At 41.7% G+C, this 18,171-nt stretch overlaps 2 protein-coding genes across 2 annotated transcripts; both read right to left on the bottom strand.

Annotated features, from left to right (window-relative positions):
* Positions 1 to 2,739: 2,739 nt before the first annotated feature.
* Positions 2,740 to 7,747, bottom strand: LOC114453873 (bile salt export pump-like). The gene is given in 18 exon segments (XM_028433806.1): positions 2,740 to 2,940; positions 3,032 to 3,178; positions 3,372 to 3,578; positions 3,661 to 3,858; positions 3,947 to 4,103; positions 4,192 to 4,433; positions 4,502 to 4,705; positions 4,851 to 5,012; positions 5,278 to 5,382; positions 5,490 to 5,651; positions 5,725 to 5,836; positions 5,928 to 5,985; positions 6,293 to 6,482; positions 6,564 to 6,734; positions 6,832 to 7,080; positions 7,115 to 7,240; positions 7,326 to 7,436; positions 7,640 to 7,747. Coding segments are annotated over 18 exon segments (2,889 nt in total). The 5' UTR covers positions 7,727 to 7,747.
* A 4,134-nt stretch (positions 7,748 to 11,881) lies between these two features.
* LOC114453836 (bile salt export pump-like) lies at positions 11,882 to 18,090 on the bottom strand. The gene is made up of 23 exons (XM_028433748.1): positions 17,971 to 18,090; positions 17,764 to 17,897; positions 17,516 to 17,687; positions 17,315 to 17,439; positions 17,072 to 17,246; positions 16,882 to 16,995; positions 16,568 to 16,678; positions 16,357 to 16,482; positions 16,072 to 16,275; positions 15,799 to 15,969; positions 15,526 to 15,715; positions 15,159 to 15,216; positions 14,956 to 15,067; positions 14,718 to 14,882; positions 14,506 to 14,610; positions 14,058 to 14,219; positions 13,716 to 13,919; positions 13,410 to 13,651; positions 13,165 to 13,321; positions 12,879 to 13,076; positions 12,594 to 12,800; positions 12,252 to 12,398; positions 11,882 to 12,160 (listed from the first exon to the last, which is right to left on the bottom strand). Exons 1-23 carry the CDS (start codon positions 17,989 to 17,991, stop codon positions 11,960 to 11,962), a joined length of 3,501 nt encoding a protein of 1,166 aa, XP_028289549.1. The 5' UTR covers positions 17,992 to 18,090; the 3' UTR covers positions 11,882 to 11,959.
* Positions 18,091 to 18,171: the final 81 nt, after the last annotated feature.

The following is an 18,171-nucleotide window of genomic DNA, read 5'->3' as shown; positions in this document are numbered from 1 at the left end:
TGTGTGCTTGTTGTTCAAAACTTCGGTAACAACAAGGAATGCCACACCTTCCTTAACCTCATGTCAATGACAGTGGGTGACCCACATAATACTTTTTCTGTTTATTTTCCATATGGCTGCCCTGGTTCAATCTTACTTTCAAATGGTAATCCGTTCTTTTCTGGGAGCAACCCTTCACTTCTACTGTAATGAGTCATTACCACATTTGGACCATCCATCACATGTGAAAAGGCCCAATGTTAGTACGTATGCAGCGTTAACTAATAAATGCCACTGCAAACTCTCTTTGTGCAGACAGACCATCTCTGTGGACTCGGCATGTGTCTGGTATGTGATGATCACCTCCACTCTAAACTAATAGTAATTTACCATATTAGCAATGTCTGATTACTTTAATGTTATCTTCATTGAAAAAGTGACAACAGTGAAACAGTGTTTTTTTTTTGTTTTTTTTAAAGGACATTTCTGAGTGACCCCAAACAAAGGTAAGCATACAAAAACAGACCTGGCCATGCACAAGAGGTAACTTACAGTGCACCTGGAAAGTATTCACAGCGCTTCACTTTTTCAGCCTCATTCCAAATTGTATTAAATTAATCTCTTACCCTTTCTACACACAATACGCCATTATGACAATGTGGATTTTTTTTTTACATTTTTTGGAATTTATTAAAAATAGAAAACTGGGAAAACATATTATATAAGTATTGACAGCCTTTGCCATGAAGCTCAAAATTAAGCTCAGTTGCATCCTTTTTCCACTGATCATCCTTGAGATGTTTCTACAGCTTAATTGGAGTCCACCTGTGGTAAATTCAATTGTCCCAAAGTCCCACATTTGACCGTGCATGTCAGAGCACAAACAACAAGCATGAAGTCAAAGGAATTGTCTATAGACCTGCAAGACAGGATTGTCTTGAGGCACAAATCTGGGGAAGGATACAGAAAATGTCTGCTGCTTTGAAGGTCCCAATGAGCACATTGGCCCACCATTATTCATAAATGGAAGATGTTTGGAACCACCAGGACTCTTCCTTGCTGGCCGGCCGTCTAAATAGGGGTAGAAGAGTCTTAGTCTGGGAGGTGACCTCTGTGGAGAGAGGACAGCCTTCCAGAAGGACAACCATCTCTGCAGCAATCCACCAATCAGGCCTGTATGGTAACATTACAGCCTGTCTGGAATTTGCCAAAAGGCACCTGAATGACTCTTAGACCATGAGAAACAAAATTCTCTGATCTGATGAGACAAAGATTGAACTCTTTGGTGTGAATGCCAGGCGTCATGTTTGGAGGAAACCAGGCACCGCTCATCACCAGGCCAATACCATCCCTACAGTGAAGCCTGGTGGTGGCAGCATCATGCTGTGGGGATGTTTTTCAGCAGCAGAAAGTGGCAGACTAGTCTGGATAGAAGGAAAAATTAATTCAGCAATATACAGAGATATCCTGGATGAAAACCTGCTCCAGAGCACTCATGACCTCAGACTGGGGTGAAAGTTCATTTTTCAGCAGGACACCGACCCGAAGCACACAGCCAAGATATCAAAGGATTGGCTTCAGAACCGATCTGTGAATGTCCTGGAGTGGCCCGGCCAGAGTCCAGACTTGAATCCGATTGAACATCTCTGGAGAGACCTGAAAATGGCTGTACACAGACGTCTCCCATCCAACCTGATGGAGCTTGAGAATTACTGCAAAGAAGAATGGGCACAACTGCCTAAAGATAGGTGGGCTAAGCTTGTGGCATCATATTCAAAAAGACCTGAGGCTGTAATTGCTGCCAAAGGTGGATCAACAAAGTAGATATAGTAGAATTTTGAGGTAAGAAATAATTGAATACAATTTGGAATGAGGCTGTAACATGACAATCCGGATGTACTGTAGATTGCTGGATACACAACACGATGTGGCGACGATTGAGGGTGAAACACACACATTGAATACACAGACAATCAGACACAGGTGACACACATTAGGGCAGGGCAGGTAATCATCATGTAAAAAAAATATGAATATCATGTAAGATTATTCAGGCGTAATAATAACCAACAACAACATATCTGACGATATCCTTCTGTAACTTTCTGCATCTACCATGTCCTACTGATTCATCACCTCTGGATATGTACAGTATGTACATCCTGCTCTGTTTATCACATAAAATCTTTTCCTAGGGCAAATTCAGACAATATTTGATATTGATATTGATTTAAATAGATTAGAAAACTCCCCACCACACACATTTCCATGTCTTTTCTCACCATCACCATGCTTAGCATCCAGTGGCACCTAAGGTCTGGCACTGAGATGAGGCAACTGTGCTAAGTGCATGTGTTAAATGCTAAGCCATACCTAAAAAAAAAAAAAAACATATGTATGTCTGGGTATGGAGGGTGGACGTTTATGCTGTAAGGGCAAGAGGAAATCAATAGCCTCCGGCATCCCTCTCATCACCTCACCACCTTCCACAGAAGACATAAATGCATTCTGAAAAACAGCTTCACTTCCTGGGAGCTGCATGGTTCAATAACAATAAAAATGTAAGAGGATAATGAAGACAGCCATTAAAGTCATTGGTGCCCTTCTTCATGGAGAGCTCAGATCACAGTCCACAGAACCAATAGTGAACTGTTTATCACCGCATAATTAAAAAAACAATACTTAAACTCTTGCTTTAAACTTCTGACGATAAGATATGGGCACACAAATGTACAATTGATTTGTTGTTGCTGCAAGCGCCTAGCTGATAGGAGCTTCTGTTGTGACCAGTTTGTAATAAGCCTCCTTCTTGGCCATGAGTATGTCATGTGTGCCTTGCTCTATGACAACTCCATCTGACATCACTGCTATCACATCTGCGGACTGGATGGTCGAGAGCCGGTGAATGATGACGATGCAGGTTCGTCCTTTTCTCGCTTCATCCAGAGCGGATTGGACAATCTGCAGGAAAACGGACCTCTGTCACATTCACATGCAGAAATGTTTCATTTTTTGTGTGGCTGGACTGACATAGTAAAATAAAGTTTCTTACCTTTTCACTTTCTGCGTCCAGGGCGGAGGTTGCCTCATCTAAGAGCAGGATCTTAGGGTTCCTGACAATGGCCCGGGCAATAGCAATGCGTTGTTTTTGTCCCAGTGACAGCTGGGATCCATGGGCGCCTGCTTTAGTATGATATTTCTGACAGTTTGATAAGCAGAGAGATATGTGGAGGAAGACAGAAGGACCCAGTTCAATTCAGTCATATCTGTGGGGTCATTGTCTACATGTTCACTCACACTTGGAGGGATCGGTTGGGTGCAATGTGAAACCTCACCACTAGATGCCACTAAATCATACACAGTGGTCCTTTGAATAAAGTGTTTTCACTTACATTAGGAAGTGTCATCACAAAGTCATGAAGGCAGGCTTTCTTAGAGGCCTCAACAACCTCTTCCATGCTGACAGTGCGTGTGTTGTCTCCATATTGTATGTTCTCCGATATGCTGTAGTCAAACAAAACTGGCTCTTGGGAAACGATGCCAATGTGAGACCTTAAGAAGGGCACGTTGACTGCATGAGATGGGTGGCCATCAATCAACTGAAAATAAAAGCTGTCAGAGTTACAAAACTGTGAATGGCTTTGGACTAATTTTCTGAATAGTGAATCGGTCAACACTCACCACCTGCCCTTCATCGGGGTCATAGAACCTTTCCAGGAGTTGAACACTGGTGCTTTTTCCACAACCACTGGTGCCAACAAGCGCCAATGTCTGACCAGGCTTCACAGACACAACCAGGCCGTTCAACACCTGGGCGTCTGGCCTTGTTGGATAGGTAAACTTGCAATTCGCAAACTCTATCTCCCCTCTGAAGTCCTCCTAAAGACAGGCAACAAAGTAAATGTATCACCGACCTCTCATTATATACAATTTTACTAAAATGTGATGCACATATATATTTATCCACCCATTTCTCGCCATCTGATTGGCTTGTGCTGATTTTAGGAACTCGGTCTAACAGTTTAAAAAACTCAACAGCAGCAATTTTGGCTTTGGTGTAGTCAGGAGTGAAGGAGAAAAATTTGCCCAGGACCTTCCCACTATATAGTACGACTATAACCACTCTGGAGAAACAGCACATGAACACAGTGTTAGAGTTTACTAATCACCACACCATACCAAAAATGTCATAAAAACAAAGGTATTACCAACCTAAAAACTGAAACATTGTCTAGTCCCTCTGAGCAGATCAGGTGGCCTCCTAAGCTATATGAAGCAGCGTATGCCATGAAGATAGAACCGCTAGCTAAAGCAAAACAGAGCCCATGGATTCTGGCTCTCTTCATGGCAAATTTATATGGAAGTTCAAGTTTGTGCTCAAATGATTCCACAAATGAGCTCTCTGTGGCCAAACCTGCAATGCTCCTGATGTTGGCAAGAGCCTCACCCGATACCTGGGGAAGAGATTACTTTATCCTGGGTGAACGATCTGGAATCATATTGATGGTAGATGAAAGCTTACCTGAGCCGCTTCTTCCATGGCCTTTTTGTCTTCATTTGCAAAACCTTTTAGCATTTTATTTTGGAATGCTGTTGACAACGCAATAAATGGTAGGAAGCACAAAATCAACAAGGCCAACTTCCAGCTGAAGTAGAAAGCAATGACGATCGAGGATCCTATGGTGGTTAGTGAGCAGGCGATCATGCCAAGCTGAGTGCCTGTTGTCTGTAGAAATTAGTCCAGTCATATGTACAAAGCATTTTACCAATAATAGTTGCCCGACACTCATTGTGTGTGGGTCTGTATCAGCATATCTCACATGTTCCTATGTGAAAGATGCATGAAGGCCTATAAATACGTAGTAACTCACCCCTTGGACCATGGATGCATCTGAGGCCAGTCTGGTGGTCAGAGCTCCAGGACTGTTCCTGGGATCATCAAACCAGCCAACCTCCTGTTTTAATATGGCTTGGAAACAGACTTTCCTCAGACGACGGGTAAGCAGTGCACCAGACTTAGCAAAACTATACCCCTAAGACATTAAGTCCACATGTAAATGTTGCTCTGTTTCTTACATTTTTGTGTGGGCAATAAAAAGTCATTTGGTTCAAAACAGAACTTTCACTGCGCTAAACATGGTTAAACTCTTCCCAACTACAACAAGTTTCTCTGCTGTTTTTTGATGATAAAGCCCACCCCTGTCACCGGCAGTCAGTTCAGCTCTAGTTTGTAGAAAGGTCACAATTCCATCTAAGCACATAAATATAAATGATAAAATAAATAATTCTGAAACAAACCTGTATGAAGTGTGAACATAAATTAATCACACCTATGATGCAAAACAGGACACAGATCCCATTAGTCTGCCTCCTCTGCTCATTTACTTCAGGAATGGAAAATATCTAAAGAAACCAACAACAACGACAATATCATTACTGAAACACAGTAATTCAGTTTGGAAAACAGCACACATTCGTCATGAGATGCCTCACAAAGCTTTAAACCTTACCCCAAGAATCTGACTGAAAAGAACAGCATACGCGGGAATCAGTGTTCCATTTATGGCAGCTGCCATTGAGCCCACTAGCATGTAAGGCCACTCTGGGTGGTTGTACTTGAGGATACGTGCAACTGGAACACCTGTAGGTTTGTCTTCATCATCCTTAAGTTTCTGTTAACAGACAAGGGTTAGAGATATTCAACTCCAAAAATGTATTACACAGCATTAAAGGGATTCTCAGTACATTTTCAGTTGCGTAGTCCTTATCCAAAGGAATCTTGAGGCTCCCCGAGAGTGAATCTGAGAATCCAAAATCACTGGACGGTTGGCTCTTAGATCGAAGCCGAAGAGAGTTCCTGCAGGATTAGTATCAACAATTATTGTAAAAAGGATATTGGGTTCTTATTTAATCTGTCTAATCTGAATTCTGATCTGAAATTGCCAGACCTGTTATTGGACCTCCTCACTTTTAGCTCAAAATCTTTTAGAGCATCACCAATCACATCTAGAGGGGGGAAAATATAAGCACTTTCAATATAATACATCTCTGAAATACATTTTGTTTGTTTGAAAATCGAACACATCAAGAAACCTGGTAATCCATCCTTTAAGATACACTTGTGGGCACAGACAGTAAAGTTAAATGTACAGCATCTTGTGTAGGTGTACAACCAGGACAACTGGTTCTTAGTTTCTCTGAGATAAACACAGTTTTACACCTATAAAGGTTCCCTTGACTGAAATGTTCAAAAAGATCACAGATCAAATATCGTCAAAATATCATTTACAGTACAGTTCCACATAGACTCTACCATCAGTTGTATCAGACAGGCTTTGGTTCTGCAGGGTGACAAGATTGAAGTAGATGCCTTGCTTCTCCATTAGCTCTCTGTGTGTTCCTCTCTCCACAGCCTGTCCACGCTCAAATCCAACGATGACATCCACGTTTCTAATTGTAGAAAGACGGTGGGCAATGGAAATTGTTGTCCTCCCTCTGCATACCTTCAGAATCATTATGGAGTTAATCCCCACAAGACAACATGTCAATGAGGTTGAGGTGTTACATGTATGACAGTGTCTCACTTTGTTCAGGGCATCTTGGACTACAGCCTCACTTTCATTGTCCAAGGCAGAAGTGGCCATATCCAGCAGCAGGATCTTTGGGTTTCGAATGAGAGCCCGAGCGATGGTAATCCTCTGCTTCTGTCCTCCACTCATCTGGGATCTAGCTTCACCCACCAAAGTATCAAATTTCTAACAGATAATTGACAGAGTGTTTAGTGTTTTTATTAAGCATAGAGGAATTTCCTATGACTGACTGTGAGCACAGTTGTGTTCGCACTGAACTTACCTGTGGTAGAGCCATGATGAAACTGTAAGCATTAGCCTCTTTTGTTGCCTGGATTATGTCTTCCATGGTTACTCCAGGTCGACCATACCGGATGTTCTCTGCTATGGTCGTGGAAAACAGTGCTGGCTCTTGTTCTACAATACCGATTAGAGAGCGGAGCCATGGGACGTTTAAAGTACGAATGTCATGGCCATCCAACGACACCTTGAAATCAGATTTTGAAGTTCAAAATGAAGCTTTTCACTGTATCTGCCCTGTGTTTGTCTGTGAAGCTGATTGTTACCATTCCGTCCATGGGGTCATAAAACCTTTGAATGAGCTGGATGGCAGTGCTCTTTCCTGATCCACTTGGTCCAACAAAAGCAGTGGTTTCTCCTGCTTTGATCTGCATACCCAGGCTATCTAAAATCTGAAAAAGCAGAAAAAGAACCTGTTTTATGAGTTCCATTAGAAAAACAACAAGACTTAAACAAATGCCCAGCAAAGAGAGTTACCTTAACTTCAGGACGAGTTGGGTAGTAGAAAGACACATTAAGAAACTCTATGTCACCTTTGACTTTGTCTAATTTGTAGCCTTCTTCTGATAAACAGTCAATTTTTGGTTCCTAAGAGAATGGTAACAACGAATATATTTTATTTTAAAATTAACTGTGCAACTGTGAGGGTTGTGCTGAGTAAGTTTGCTTCATTTCTCAGTCTCTATGAGTGACCAACTACAGCATATTTACCCCAGCGGCTCAATCAACAGTGACAAACATTTATTCAAGAAAATCTATTATATTGTGGTTAAGCAACACCCAGACTTTACCCGATCAATTGTGTCAAAGATAGACTTTGCAGCAGCACGACCAGAAGCAAAGGCCTCCAGGCATGTTGAGGCCTGGGCCAGGTTCATAGCTGCGATGAGTACTCCAAAGAAAACCTAAAAACAAACACATGGTGAGACCAACTGTGTTGCAAATACTTCCAGTACATTAGTTTTATTTAGGTTGACTTACCCGAATGAGACCCCCAGGAGTCAGCTCCTCAGTCTCGATGACCAGCTGAGATCCATACCAATAGCCCAAAGCAAAAGACAGGAAAATGATGCTCCACACGCATCCTTGAAACATCCCTGCGATGGTGCCCTTTGTCACCCCCCAGGTCTGAGTTTCCTCAAGGTTTCTGTCATACCTGATCAAGACTAACATTTAATGTCATTTCAAATTACAGAGTGGTTGCTTCAGGCTTTATATTGTTACCTTTCAGCCTCCTTGTCCTCCCCTCCAAAAGCTGCCACTGTTCTGATGGATGACAGGACCTCGTCAGCCACTGCTCCTGCCTTTGCATAGGCCTGCAGCCCTCGTTCTGTCAGTTTGGACACAGTCTTCAGGTGGAAAGAAGAAAACACTCATACCACACAGCTCTGGGTTTACCTATACTCCATTTTTGTGAACTCCTACCAAAACCATCAGTCCACTTGCAAGACCAATGACAGGGCTTACTGCTATGACCACCAAAGTTAGCTTCCATCCAATAACAAATCCAATCACAAGGCCAAACACAAACCCAGCGACCCTCTCAAGGAACAGAGACATCTGATCACTGATGGCGTTGTTGACTCTGCTGATGTCACTGAAAAGGAACAAAGGAAATGAGAGAAATGTGTTGTACAAAAGCTTTCATCTGCAGATACAGAATCCCTACTTACTCAGAAATCCTTGTGTTTAGTTCACCAACAGAGTTCTGGTCAAACCATCCAATCTCCATTCGCATTAGTTTACGGAAATAAGTCTTTCTGATTCTTTGAGTTTGAGCTGTGGCCGCTGTCACCCAGAACCAAATCTACATTACGATAGAAAATGATTAGGTATAACATGCCATAAATACTGATCAGATCCTGTTGATTGAAACTTACCTGAAAAAAACTAGTAAACATAACCACTACTCCAATTACAAAACAGTGTAATCCAAACATCGCCATCTTTACTTCAAGGTCCACTCTGGCAAGACAATTGATTGAGAGTAATAACAACTCCTCACTCTATCCACAGTGGATATGAAGATGACTTACCCACAGAAGACTGTACTGTTTTCGGCTGTTTCAAAGACTGAGCCATTAGTCCAATAGATAGAGTTGTTTTTGCACTCCTTGTTTGGGTCTTTCAGCTGTTCTACCTCAATGCCATAAGCCACAAGTGCATCTGTTATCAGGCCAAACACCAGAAGCACAACAGGTATAGCTGCACCATGTATGACGGCACAAATGCTCCCAACCACCATCATCACGATGTCTTTACAGGAGGCAAATCGAAACTGAAAAAAGGAAAGTGTCCATTTCTGTTAAAAAGACTTTAGCAATGTTGTTAAGAATCAGGCTTTTTTACACAAAACTGATTTGTAGAACATGAACTATGAACAATTGTATTTACCAGCTGAAAGAATTCAACACGCTCCTTTTCTTTGTTCTTTTCATCTCTGTTAACATGACATGTTTAACAAATTACACTAAAACCTTAGTATACTAATTTAACTTTTTATTACAGTTCAGATAACATGAAGTGTCCTTACCCACTCTGAGTCTCTGCAGAAATAATTACAAAAATTGTATTTAGATTTGATTAACATTGCTTTGTTGTCACAAAATATATTAAAAATTAATTCATAAATGTGATTTTGTAGCTCACTCACCTAAAGATGTCACAACTTTGACTGATTTCTTCATGCTTGCTGTCCCGAATCAACCAACAGTGCACTCACTTATCACCTGTGAACAGAAAATATTTGTAAGACATTTTAATACAATTTAATGGTAATATTTGCACTAGCTGTGCCGGTGACTGGAAGCGAGCGTCTTAGTGAAAATAGAGAAGCGTGAAGAGGAAGGTGTATTTTATACACAAATCAGACAGCGGTGAATTTTAAAGAGTAAAGAGCTAAAAATGTAGGAGGAACACTGAGAACATGTTTCATTGGACAGAAACTTAGTTCATGTGCCTAAGTGCAGAATGAGTCATTAAAATAATTAGATCGCTCCCAGGAAACAAAGTTAAGAAAAGTCCAATAAATTTTTTTTTTATTATTTTACATTTTCCATCAGGCTAGATACAGGTGTACAGGTGGAAGAATAAGAATATTATTCTCAGGCCGATAGTAATGCATGTGACATTTCAGGATGTATTGATACCTTAAGCAAGATGATAGATCATTAAAAAATTGAATCATCTGCTCATTTCAGCAGCAGGAACTAGTTTCTTCCTTATCAAGAGTGACTGCAGTTATGGTGAGAGGATAAATGTCTGTCTGTCTGTCTGTCTGTCTGTCTGTCACTGAATGTTGGTACATGACTGTGAAAAAAATATTTTCAGTCTGTGATGCTGGAGCAGCCGGTCAGGTTCAGGAAGTTTAGGAAGCGAAAGATGAAGCTAATGAAGAGAGGACAAAGAGGAGAGGACGCACGAAAAACAGCAGTGAGGTTGCGTTGCACTAACTCTCTCTATTTATAAAGATATTCAAGAGTTTTAGTTTCACCCAGCTTCTTGCATATGTGATTAAATGCAACAAAAGTCAGATGTACAGAACCGGCACTCCTCACTGGACCCCTTCTTCCACATTACATTTAAGAACCATCTCAATACAAACATTGTACAATAAAACCATAATAGAAAAATGATGGCTTTTGTCTGTACTTGAAATAATGTTTATTATTTTGATAGCAGTTTCTGAGTTCCTTCAGCAAATATTGAATTAAAACAACTATTGACATTTCATCAGCAGCATTATGCTGCAAGGGAAGAAGATTCATCTACTATAAAACTGGCTTCACACAGTTCTTTGTGTAACGTTTTGAATTCTCTGAGGACATAATAACAGAAAAGTATGAATGTGCCATAACTATATGTCTTTATTGAAACAGCAAAAATAGAAATATAATCATCAAGCAGATGCTTGGAGGTTAATGCCCACTATAGGACAAAGTCAAATATATTCTATGATAACAACAGAACAACAGTTAGAAGAAGAGGCAGGAAAAAAATGGGGCAAAAGAAATGATTGGAGTTACGTTGACAGGCAACAAATAGTGATGGCTAGGCGAGTTAGAACAAAATCAATATCGATCCATCTCTTCCAGCATCTTGACGTTATATGGCAGTGTGGGCGGTAGGTGGCACTGTTGAGGCACTTTCATAACTTATCCGGAAGTGACTTTCAAATTGCAGCATCACAGGTACAAATGCAAACAAACACAGAACTTGTGCTGGCTCATCCATTCTGCGGGACGCCTCACAACTGATGGATGGACTTACGTAATTTTCTTTGTAACAATGCTCTGCAACAGTTGTAACCAGTCCCATGTATAGCATTGGCAGTGTGATCAATGATTGCAGCAGTCTCTCTTATTCTATTGCATATTTATAAAATGAGCATTATGATTAGAAAGCATGTATAGAAGCAAACAATGTGTTTTGGACATCTGTGTTCTGTGTTCCATCCTTGTTACAATAAACCCATGTTGAGCACAGTGGGTGAGTTTGGACGTCTATACTGTGAGGGCCAGAGACAATCAATATCTCTGGCATCTCTCGTATCCCCTTGCCACCTTCCACAGAAGACATAAACGCATTCTAAAAATCAGCCTCATTTCCTAGGAGCTGCATGGTCCATCCATCCATCATCCAAACACGCTTAGTCCTGCAGTGTGGCAGGGCTGGAGCCTAGCCCAGCTATCTATGGGTGAGAGCCTGGACAGGTCACCAGTCCATCACAGGACAACATAAACAGGCAAACAACCATTCACACTCACACTCACACCTACGGGCAATTTAGAGTCACCAATTGACCTAACAAGCACGTCTTTAGAATGTGGGAGGAAGCCAGAGCACCCAGAGAAAACCCAAGCAGGCACGGGGCGAACATGCAAACTACGCACAGAAAGGCCCCAGTCAGAATCGAATAATGAAGACAGCCATTAAAATCATTGGTGCCCCTGTCCATGACTTTATGGAGAGCTATCACAAACCCCAGAACCAATAGTACACTGTTTATCACCGCATGATTAAAACTACATTACTAAAACTCTTGCTTTAAACTTCTGACAACAAGACATAGGCACACAAATGTACAATTGATTTGTTGTTGCTGCAAGCGCCTAGCTGATAGGAGCTCCTGTTGTGACCAGTTTGTAATAAGCCTCCTTCTTGGCCATGAGTGTGTCATGTGTCCCTTGCTCTATGACAACTCCATCTGACATCACTGCTATGACGTCTGCGGACTGGATGGTCGAGAGCCGGTGAGTGATGACGATACATGTTCGTCCTTTTCTCGCTTCATCCAGAGCGGATTGGACAATCTGCAGGAAAACAGACCTCTGTCACATTCACATGCAGGAAAGTTTCATTTTTTGTGTGGCTGGACTGACATAGTAAAATAAAGTTTCTTACCTTTTCACTCTCTGCGTCCAGGGCAGAGGTTGCCTCATCTAAGAGCAGGATCTTAGGGTTTCTGACAATGGCCCGGGCAATAGCAATGCGTTGTTTTTGTCCCAGTGACAGCTGGGATCCATGGGCACCTGCTTTAGTATGATATTTCTGCAAGTTTGATAAGTAGAGAGATATGTGGAGGAAGACAGAAGGACCCAGTTCAATTCAGTCATATCTGTGGGTTATTGTCTACATATTCACTCACACTTGGAGGGATATTCAGTTGGGTGCAATGTGAAACCTCACCACTAGATGCCACTCAATCATACACAGTGGTCATTTGAATAAAGTGTTTTCACTTACATTAGGAAGTGTCATCACAAAGTCATGAAGGCAGGCTTTCTTAGAGGCCTCAACAACCTCTTCCATGCTGACAGTGCGTGTGTTGTCTCCATACTGTATGTTCTCCGATATGCTGTAGTCAAATAAAACTGGCTCTTGGGAAACAATGCCAATGTGAGACCTTAGGAAGGTCACATTGACTGCATGAGATGGGTGGCCATCAATCAACTGAAAATAAAAGGTGTTAGAGTTACAAAACTATGAATGGCTTGGGACCTTCTGAATAGTGAATCGGTCAACACTCACCACCTGCCCTTCATCGGGGTCGTAGAACCTTTCCAGGAGTTGAACACTGGTGCTTTTTCCACAACCACTGGTGCCAACAAGTGCCAATGTCTGACCAGGCTTCACAGACACAACCAGGCCGTTCAACACCTGGGCATCTGGCCTTGCTGGATAGGTAAACTTGCAATTCACAAACTCTATTGCCCCTCTGAAGTCCTTCTAAAGACAGACAACAAAGTAAATGTAACAGTGACTTCTCATTATATACAATTTTACTAAAATGTGATGCACATTTATATTCATCCACCCATTTCTCTCCATCTGATTGGCTTGTGCTGATTTTCGGAACTCTGTCCACCAGTTTGAAAAACTCAACAGCAGCAAGTTTGGCTTTGGTGTAGTCAGGAGTGAAGGAGAAAAATTTGCCCAGGGCCTTCCCACTATATAGTACGACGATAACCACCCTGGAGAAACAGCACATGCACACAGTGTTAGAGTTTACTAATCACCACACCATATCCAACATGTCACAAAAACAAAGGTCTGACCAACCTAAAAACTGAAACATACTCTAGTCCCTCTGAGCTGATCAGGTGGCCTCCTAATCTATATGAAGCAGCATATGCCATGAAGATAGAACTGCTGGCTAAAGCAAAACAGAGCCCATGGATTCTGGCTCTCTTCATGGCAAATTTATATGGAAGTTCTAGTTTCTGCTCAAATGATTCCACAAATGACCTCTCTGTGGCCAAACCTGCAATGCTCCTGATGTTGGCAAGAGCCTCACCCGATACCTGGGGAAGAGATTACTTTAGCCTAGGTAATCTGGAATCATATTGATGGTAGATGGGAGCTTACCTGAGCTGCTTCTTCCATGGCCGTTTTGTCTTCATTTGCAAAACCTTTTAGCATTTTATTTTGGAATGCTGTTGACAGCCCAATGAATGGTAGGAAGCACAAAATCAACAAGGCCAACTTCCAGCTGAAGTAGAAAGCAATGACGATCGAGGATCCTATGGTAGTTAGTGAGCTGGCGATTATGCCAAGCTGAGTGCCTGTTGTCTGTAGAAATTAGTCCAGTCATATGTACAAAACATTTTACCGATAATAGTTGGTTGTCGTGTGCGGGTGTGTATCAGCATATCTCACATGTTCCTATGTGAAATATACATGAAGGCCTATAAATACGTAGTAACTCACCCCTTGGACCATGGATGCATCTGAGGCCAGTCTGGTGGTCAGAGCTCCAGGACTGTTCCTGGGATCATCAAACCAGCCAACCTCCTGTTTTAATATGGCTTGGAACCAAACTTTCCTCAGACGGTGGGTAAGCAGTTCACCAGACTTAGCAAAACAATACCCCTAAGACATTAAATGAGTCCACATGTAAATCCAGCTGGTTCTATTCAAACACATCCTCCACACGTTGCACCGTTTCTTACATTTTTGTGGGGGCAATAACAAATAATTTGGATCAAAACAGAACTTTCACTATGCTAAACATGGTTAAATTCTTCCCAACCCATTTTTTTGGTGATAAAGCCCACCCCTGTCACTGGCTGTCAGTTCTACTTTAGTTGGTAGAAAGGTCACAATTCTATTCAAGCACATAAATATAAATGATAAAATAAATAATTCTGACACAAACCTGTATAAAGTGCGAAAAGAAATTAATCACACCAACAATGCAAAACAGAAAACAGATCCCATTAGTTTGCCTCCTCTGCTCATCTACGTCAGGAATGGAAAATATCTAAAGAAATCACAAACAATGACAACATCATTGTTGAAACACACTAATTCACTTTTGAAAACAGCACACATTTGTCATGAGACACCTCATGAAGCTTCAATCCTTACCCCAAGAATCTGACTAAAAAGAACACCATACGCAGGAATGAGTATTCCATTTACAGCAGCTGCCATTGAGCCCACTAGCATGTAAGGCCACTCAGGCTGGTTGTACTTGAGGATACGTGCAAGTGGAACACCTTCTGTAGGTTTGTCTTCATCATCCTTAAGTTTCTGTTAACAGACAAGGGTTAGAGATATTCAACTCCAAAAATGTATTACACAGCATTAAAGGGATTCTCAGTACATTTTCAGTTGTGTAGTCCTTATCCAAAGGAATCTTGAGGCTCCCCGAGAGTGAATCTGAGAATCCAAAATCACTGGACGGTTGGCTCTTAGATCGAAGCCGAAGAGAGTTCCTGCAGGATTAGTATCAACAATTATTGTAAACAGGATAATGGGTTTTTATTTAATCTGTTTTATCTGAATTCTGATCTGAATTTTCCAGACCTTTTATTGGACCTCCTCACTTTTAGCTCAAAATCTTTTAGAGCATCACCAATCACATCTAGAGGGGGGAAATATAAGCACTTTCAATATAATACATCTCTGAAATACATTTTGTTTGTTTGAAAATCGAACACATCAAGAAACCTGGTAATCCATCTTTTAAGATACACTTGTGGGAACAGAGAGTAAAGTTACATGTACAGCATCTTGTGTAGATGTACAAGATGTACAACCAGGACAACTGGTACTTTCTCAGAGATAAACACAGTTTTTCAACTATAAAGTTTACCTTGTACAAAATGTTCAAAACTCACAGATCAAATATGGTCAAAATATTATTTACAGTACAGTTCCACATAGACTCTACCATCAGCTGTGTCAAACAGGCTTTGGTTCTGCAGGGTGACAAGATTGAAGTAGATGCCTTGCTTCTCCATTAGCTCTCTGTGTGTTCCTCTCTCCACAGCCTGTCCACGCTCAAATTCAACGATGACATCCACGTTTCTAATTGTAGAAAGACGGTGGGCTACGGAAATTGTTGTCCTCCCTCTGCATACCTTCAGAATCATTATGGAGTTAATTCCCACAAGACAACATGTCGATGAGGTGAAGGTGTGTTACATGTATGACAGTGTCTCACTTTGTTCAGAGCATCTTGGACTACAGCCTCACTTTCATTGTCCAAGGCAGAAGTGGCCATATCCAGCAGCAGGATCTTTGGGTTTCGGATCAGAGCCCGAGCGATGGTAATCCTCTGCTTCTGTCCTCCACTCATCTGGGATCCAGCTTCACCCACCAAAGTATCAAATTTCTAACAGGTAATTGACAGAGTGTTTAGTGTTTTTATTAAGCATAGAGGAATTTCCTCTGACTGACTGTGAGCCCATTTGTGTTGCGTTCGCACTGAACTTACCTTCGGTAGAGCCATGATGAAACTGTAAGCATTAGCCTCTTTTGTTGCCTGGATTATGTCTTCCATGGCTACTCCAGGACGACCATACCGGATGTTCTCTGCTATGGTCGTGGCAAACAGCGCTGGCTCTTGTTCTACGATGCCGATTAGAGAGCGAAGCCATGGGACGTTTAAAGTACGGATGTCGTGGCCATCCAACGACACCTTGAAATCAGATTTTAAAGACATTAAAATGAAGCTTTTGACTATATCTGCTCTGTGGTCATTTGTCAAGGTGATTGTTACCATTCCATCCGTGGGGTCATAAAACCTTTGAATGAGCTGGATGGTGGTGCTCTTTCCAGATCCACTTGGTCCAACAAAAGCAGTGGTTTCTCCCGCTTTGATCTGCATACTCAGGCTATCTAAAATCTGAAAAAGTAGAAAAAGAACCTGTTTTATGAGTTCCATTAGAAAAACAACAAGACTTAAACAAATGCCCAGCAAAGAGAGTTACCTTAACTTCAGGACGAGTTGGGTAGTAGAAAGACACATTAAGAAACTCTATGTCACCTTTGACTTTGTCTAATTTGTAGCCTTCTTCTGATAAACAGTCAATTTTTGGTTCCTAAGAGAATGGTAACAACGAATATATTTTATTTTAAAATTAACTGTGCAACTGTGAGGGTTGTGCTGAGTAAGTTTGCTTCATTTCTCAGTCTCTATGAGTGACCAACTACAGCATATTTACCCCAGCGGCTCAATCAACAGTGACAAACATTTATTCAAGAAAATCTATTATATTGTGGTTAAGCAACACCCAGACTTTACCCGATCAATTGTGTCAAAGATAGACTTTGCAGCAGCACGACCAGAAGCAAAGGCCTCCAGGCATGTTGAGGCCTGGGCCAGGTTCATAGCTGCGATGAGTACTCCAAAGAAAACCTAAAAACAAACACAGGGTGAGGCAAACTGTGTTCCAAATACTTCCAGTACATTAGTTCTATTTAGGTTGACTTACTTGAATGAGACCCCCAGGAGTCAGCTCCTCAGTCTCGATGACCAGCTGAGATCCATACCAAAAGCCCAAAGCAAAAGACAGGAAAATGATGATCCACACGCCTCCTTGAAACATCCCTGCGACGGTGCCCTTTGTCACCCCCCAAGTCTGAGCTTCCTCAAGGTTTCTGTCATACCTGCTCAAGACTCACATTTAATGTCATTTCAGATTACAGAGTGGTTGCTCCAGGCTTTATAAAGTTACCTTTCAGCCTCCTTGTCCTCCCCTCCAAAAGCTACCACTGTTCTGATGGATGACAGGACCTCGTCAGCCACTGCTCCTGCCTTTGCATAGGCCTGCAGCCCTCGTTCTGTCAGTTTGGACACAGTCTTCAGGTGGAAAGAAGAAAACATTCATACCACGCAGCTCTGGGTTTACCTATACTCCATTTTTGTGAACTCCTACCAAAACCATCAGTCCACTTGCAAGACCAATGACAGGGCTCACTGCTATGACCACCAAAGTCAGCTTCCATCCAATAACGAATCCAATCACCAGGCCAAACACAAACCCAGCGACCCTCTCAAGGAACAGAGACATCTGATCACTGATGGCGTTGTTGACTCTGCTGATGTCACTGAAAAGGAACAAAGGAAATGAGAGAAATGTGTTGTACAAAAGCTTTGATCTGCAGATACAGAATCCCTACTTACTCAGAAATCCTTGTGTTTAGTTCACCAACAGAGTTCTGGTCAAACCATCCAATCTCCATTCGCATTACTTTTCTGAAATAAGTCTTTCTGATTCTTTGAGTTTGAGCTGTGGCCGCCGTCACCCATAACCAAATCTACATTACGATAGAAAATGATTAGGTATAACATGCCATAAATACTGATCAGATCCTGCTGATGCAAACTTACCTGAAAAAAACTAGTGAACATAACCACTACTGCAATTGCAAAATAGTATAATGCAAATATGGCCAGCTCTGCTTCAAGGTCCACTCTGGCAAGACAATTGATTGAGAGTACTAACAACTCCTCACTCTATCCACAGTGGATATGAAGATGACTTACCCACAGAAGACTGTACTGTTTTCAGCTGTTTCAAACACTGAGCCA

Source organism: Parambassis ranga, chromosome 21 (genome assembly GCF_900634625.1).
Source record: "Parambassis ranga chromosome 21, fParRan2.1, whole genome shotgun sequence".
NCBI lineage: Eukaryota > Metazoa > Chordata > Actinopteri > Ambassidae > Parambassis > Parambassis ranga.
Note: the sequence above shows the minus strand (reverse complement) of the source record. Positions and strands in the feature narration are given on the sequence as shown.

Coding starts and splice junctions, on each gene's coding strand:
- LOC114453836 (XM_028433748.1), bottom strand. CDS start 17,991: ATGTTCACTAGTTTTTTTCAG. Junction 17,440..17,515: donor CAAGTGGACTGATGGTTTTG/GTAGGAGTTCAC, acceptor TTCCACCTGAAG/ACTGTGTCCAAACTGACAGA. Junction 12,801..12,878: donor ACCCCGATGAAGGGCAGGTG/GTGAGTGTTGAC, acceptor TTTTATTTTCAG/TTGATTGATGGCCACCCATC.